Source organism: Sardina pilchardus, chromosome 12 (assembly GCF_963854185.1).
Source record: "Sardina pilchardus chromosome 12, fSarPil1.1, whole genome shotgun sequence".
In the NCBI taxonomy this organism is placed as follows: Eukaryota; Metazoa; Chordata; class Actinopteri; order Clupeiformes; family Clupeidae; genus Sardina; species Sardina pilchardus.
The window spans coordinates 33,882,095-33,887,557 of record NC_085005.1 but is presented as its reverse complement, the minus strand read 5'-3'; the positions used below and the strand labels follow the sequence as shown (position 1 = coordinate 33,887,557).

Sequence of the window (5,463 nt, the reverse complement as noted above, 5' to 3'; positions counted from 1 at the left end):
CAGGGAGAAAACATGACAGAGTAATACGGCGAATATCACTATACATAATATATTTATTTATTTATTTATTGAAGACGCTAGTTAAGGCGGCAGCCCTGTGTTGTTAAGGCGGCCGCCTTAGCAGGAAAGCGCTGCGGGAAACCCTGGAATCACTTGTCCAAACTGCGTCCTGCACGCACTTCAGTGCGGCCCACCGAGCATGCATTAGTTTATAGATCTGGCCCGCCACGCACTTAGGCTATCATTGGCTTTTCGCTATTTAAATTAAAAAAAAAAAAAAAAAAAAAACCAGCAACGACGTTGTGGTTAACATTACTGCAAACTAACACTCTTCTTAGAGAACGTTTACATTACAATGTCAATATCAATGTTACATAGAGATGAAAGCCTAGTCTTTGAAATCTCTATTGCAGCAAATATAATTTACGTGTTTGTTACTCATAACGTTACTCATAACGTAATTGGGAACGTGTGAGCGCGCATGAAAGGGAGAGAGTGCATTGATAACTGATATCTCCGCTTTATAAACTAGAAGGCAGCCACTGAGTGGAGCCGGCAAGAGTCTTAAAGTGACAGTGTACCATTTATAAAGATAGATAGATAGATAGATAGATAGATAGATACTTTATTGATCCCCAAGGGGAAATTCAAGTTTTTTTTTTTTTTTTTTTTTTTTAGATAAAAAAATCTGACGATAAATGAATCAAATAGCATCATAGTTCTTAACAAATGTATTTTCTACAACAAAATTACTTTGTCATTATTATAATAATCCTAAATGCTAGGGGGAAGGAAGTATTTGACCCCCTATGTAACCCTATGGGAATTTAACACATAGGGTTAACATAGGGGCAGGTAGATTTGTATTTTTAAAGGACAGCTATTTCATGGATCAGGATATATGCATCCTGATAAAGTTCCCTTGGCCGTTGGAATTAAAATAGACCCACATCATCATACCCTTCACCACAGCTAGAGATTGGCATGGTGCTTTTTCCAGTAGGCCTATTAGCCGGTTTGATTTGCATTGAGCTCAATGAGCATCAAACAGGCTAATAGGCCTACTGGAAAAAGCACCATGCAATCTGTTTGTTTGCAGTTTGATTTTTACTCATTTTTTGAATTAAGGCATTAAGATCAATTGTCAAAGGATGATTTTATATTTCTCTTTTTAGGCAACTTTAGCATGGTATTAAATACATGTTCTCCCCACTGTAGATAGCTTCTAATGCTTTGTGCTTATACTCTTTTAAATAGACAAATGAAATAAACTATTTGAAGAGTGGCATTAGTATTTCACCTTATGTAAGCTGATTTAGCAGGAGCTTTGATGTGAAAATGATAAATTATAATTATAATTAAGCCATTAGAACCATAATTCATCGAAGTACTTTTACTTTTAATACTTAAGTATATGTGAAGGCAAATACTTTTATACTTCTACTTAAGTGAAAATTCAAAGTTGGTACTTTCACTTTTACTCAAGTAATATTTGACACAAGGTATCTATACTTTCACTTAAGTACATAATCAATGTACTTCGTCCACCACTGGTTATAACTGGTTATAGCTGCAGGTTTACCACACCGACACAGACTGGTGGTGTAGAGGCATTCATCAAATAAAAGCCCTGAGTCACACACACACACACACACACACACACACACTGCATGCATTAATCAGTTAAAAGCCTTGAGTCACACATCCACATTCTTCCACAGACACAGACAATCCACCACTGGCCATGTCATGGTCTCCACACACACACACACACACACACACACACACACACACACACACACACACACACACACACACACACACCTGGCGAAGTAGCCTGGCCTCTTCTCTTTCTTGTCCATGGCTGGTGGGCTGGTGGGATCTGCCTCGTCACACAATCCCGACGCGCTGCTCTCTTCACAACACACAAGTCCCTGCAACAGAGGCACACACGCACACACACACACACACACACACACACACACACACACACACACACACACACACACACACACACACACACACACACACACACACACACCGTTAACAACACACACAAGCAGGCATCCAGACGGTTAACTCTACAACACACTGTTGAACAGAGGCCGTTAAATCTACAACACACAGCTCAGGCCCTGCAACAGAAGAGCATCTTAGCCGCGTTAGCTGCGAAGAGAATGCGTGAGGTTGGGGCGTCGGGCGTTGTTGTGGTCACCGGCTGCTGGTGCTGGTGGACCAGCTGATAGGGTTGTCCATGTCGTGAGGCGCTGAGCGGAGAGTGGATGCAATCACTGCCGCTCGGTGATTAACATATTGGCAGTGATCCTAACTAAACATAGCTCATCAACGCAACGGGGTATTTAGCAATGGCAAAGGAAATCGCTGTAGGTGGGTGGTGGGCAGGCTCGGGGGGGTTGTGTGTCACAGACACAGCAAATTGTTTTGAACCCGCTAGGTGGATATATCATCTTTTTCAGTAATAATGAAGAAGATTACAGATATCTCAATAGATTATTTCACTTTTCCTGCAAGCATAGTAGCTAGCCTATCGTCCCCACCCGAGAATCTTGTGATTCTGTGGCTCAGTAACGTTAAATGCTGGGTAACGTTAGTGTTTCAGGCTATTGCTAATTACTTTAATGTAAGATATCGATACGGTAGGCGGTGTTAGCTATGTAGGCTATCCTTTCATTTTAGCGTTACTTCTCTTGGTATTCATAATAACACACCGCGTTTACTTTGAAAGAATCTGAATCCACCGAAGCCCACCAAAGCATTTTTACATAGTGATTTTGAAAATGTAACGCTTCACAAGTAGGATAGCCAAGATGTTTAATATTAATTGTATCATCTAAGTTGACGTTATTCTTCACAACACGGCAACCAGCATTGGCTTATTAAATAAACGTTTACAGTCAACAAATACCTAAATGCCGTCATCACATGAATGCAGATTCTGTAACAATATTGTGTGTTAAGATCAGCTGTCTCTTCCAACTGCGTATTGTTATTGCACGTTCACGTTAAACTGTATCGTTAGCATCTCAAGCTAACATTACTCACCTTCCTAGTTAGCTATAAAGCTACATCCTCCTACTCCACCACCTTGCTCCCTGGTTTCAGTGTTATTCTTCGACGAAACAGTTCTCAGCTCCCTTCTCCTTGTAGGTGTGTTAGCTCATAGCGTTACGGCGTGTACATCAGTGAAGATATAACATGCTCAATCTTCCCCATTTCCAGTTGACTTAACGTTGCAGCGCTGCAGCGGCAGGATGAAGTCCGCTACCGACGACCAGGAGCACTGAACTGGCTGCCAGGACAAGGTTCACTAGGCAACAACAGCGTGTCTATAACGTTAGTGGTTAATCCACCCGTGTCACTGTGGCACAGTGGCACCGTTTATTTGTGCGAGCTTTTTGGTACCTATAACGTTACATACGTCGCTTGATTTCAGGTTAGCTCAGGCATTAGCATCTTTTCTTTGAATCCCGTTGGATGTGGGAACGATGCACATTTGCCCATGGATCAGCTAGGCTGAGATCCGCTCCACCTTTTTATTGTGACGACTTCAGGTCTCAAAAGGATGCTGTTTCACATGATGCTGTTTCACGGTCCAGTGTGGCAAATATCTCTCAGTAAAAACCTAAATAACTTGAGAGAGCGGTTCGCTGTCTGATGTAACTACAAAAAGCTAACGATTTGGTTATGTTTGCAAAATATGAAGTCTATTGTCCTTGCGAGTTTCAATACCTAACAGTTCTCCTCTCTGAACAGCGTCCCTGGTGGTCTAGTGGTTAGGATTCGGCGCTCTCACCGCCGCGGCCCGGGTTCGATTCCCGGTCAGGGAATGACTGTTTTGCGCAAATTTCCGCAGTATCTGAGAGAATGAATTGAATGTTCATGCAGATTGTACAACAAAGAGTTCACAGTTGTGCGCCTTGTCACCATGCCAATCTTACAGGTTTTCTCAGTAGCCATCGTGTATTTCTCAGGATAGAATTGAAAGTGTCAGCATTGCGTCAGTAGGCCTACCTCAATAATTCAATTTTTTTGCATAATTCCCTGCTGAGTAGTCCTAGCCCTTCCATAGCATACTGGCCTTATTCCATCACTTGTGTCATTATGCAAATGTGTTGAACTAGCTAGCATAACTGAGTCTGTAGCATAATAATGTGACCTGAGCCACAGGCTACATCAGGCTAGTGGTGTACAGTACAGCTCTGTCCTCTCTCCTCTTTTCTCTTCTCTCTCTTCTGTCCTCTCTTCTGTCCTCTCTCTTGCACTTGTCTCAGAGATGCCCCTTGAGTGGACATATAAGGCTCAGAGATGACCCTTGTGTGGACGTATAAGGCTCAGAGATGCCCCTTGAGTGGACATATAAGGCTCAGAGATGACCTTGAGTGGACATATAAGGCCATGAAGGACAGAGGAGCTTTAGGTTCTGCAGTGTGTCATGACAAGATGAGTCATATTCAAATATGAAAAGTGTTAATAGGCGAATGTTTGCTATGTGCGGGAGATGTGAGATGTGTTCATGTTTTTAATGGTCTTTGTCGTGTTGCTGGAGATTTGAGGCATTGTGTGTGTGAGAGCAATAATGGATTTGTGTGTAGAGTGGTGGGAAATAGACACACAGATTAATGTGTAAACTAACTAGAAAATATGTAAACTGTTGTAAAAAATTTTTTAAATCTGAGTAAGTAACTAGCGAGACGTTGCATTGCGTGGGTCTTCTCTCGCTCAAGACATGTATTCTTATACACAGCCTTATTCTACTGTTCCTCATGTCATTCTGTTTTTATGCTTATACAGTACAGCCTTATTCTACTGTTCCTCATGCTGTTCTGCTTACAGCCTTATTCTACTGTTCCTCATGCTATTCTGGTATGCTTACAGCCTTATTCTACTGTTCCTCATGCTATTCTGGTATGCTTACAGCCTTATTCTACTGTTCCTCATGCTATTCTGGTATGCTTACAGCCTTATTCTACTGTTCCTCATGCTGTTCTGGTATGCTTACAGCCTTATTCTACTGTTCCTCATGCTGTTCTGGTATGCTTACAGCCTTATTCTACTGTTCCTCATGCTGTTCTGGTATGCTTACAGCCTTATTCTACTGTTCCTCATGCTGTTCTGTTTTTATGCTTACAGCCTTATTCTACTGCCCTTCGTTCTATTAACTTACTGCTCTGTTTTTATTCTTTTAGGTTTTATTTGTTTGAGTACTTTGAGAGCAAAGATTAACCAGAGTCAAATTCCTCGTTTGTTTATGCAAACCTGGCCAATAAAGCTGATTCTGATTCTGATTTTGACAAGCAGGTTAGAAGGTTAACAACAACGCATTGCAATAGTCCAACTGAGAAGGAACCTTCATACTCTTTAGGCCTATATTGCTGTATTGTAAAAGACGGCCTACCAAGTCTCACAACAACAAAGTAGCTGAATCAGCAAATGAATGGCACA

At 41.6% G+C, this 5,463-nt stretch overlaps 1 protein-coding gene across 2 annotated transcripts in view; it reads right to left on the bottom strand.

Moving 5' to 3' along the window:
- LOC134097792 (nuclear receptor coactivator 7) overlaps positions 1 to 3,587 on the bottom strand; it is a 30,698-nt gene extending 27,111 nt beyond the window's left edge. For both annotated transcript variants that reach the window (XM_062550736.1, XM_062550737.1), the window contains exons 1-2: positions 3,064 to 3,587; positions 1,825 to 1,934 (exon numbers count right to left, since the gene is read on the bottom strand). In XM_062550736.1, the coding sequence (XP_062406720.1) occupies positions 1,825 to 1,862 (38 nt within the window). In that variant the 5' untranslated portion in view covers positions 1,863 to 1,934; positions 3,064 to 3,587. The remainder of the gene's footprint in view (positions 1 to 1,824; positions 1,935 to 3,063) is intronic.
- Between the last annotated feature and the right edge of the window lie 1,876 nt (positions 3,588 to 5,463).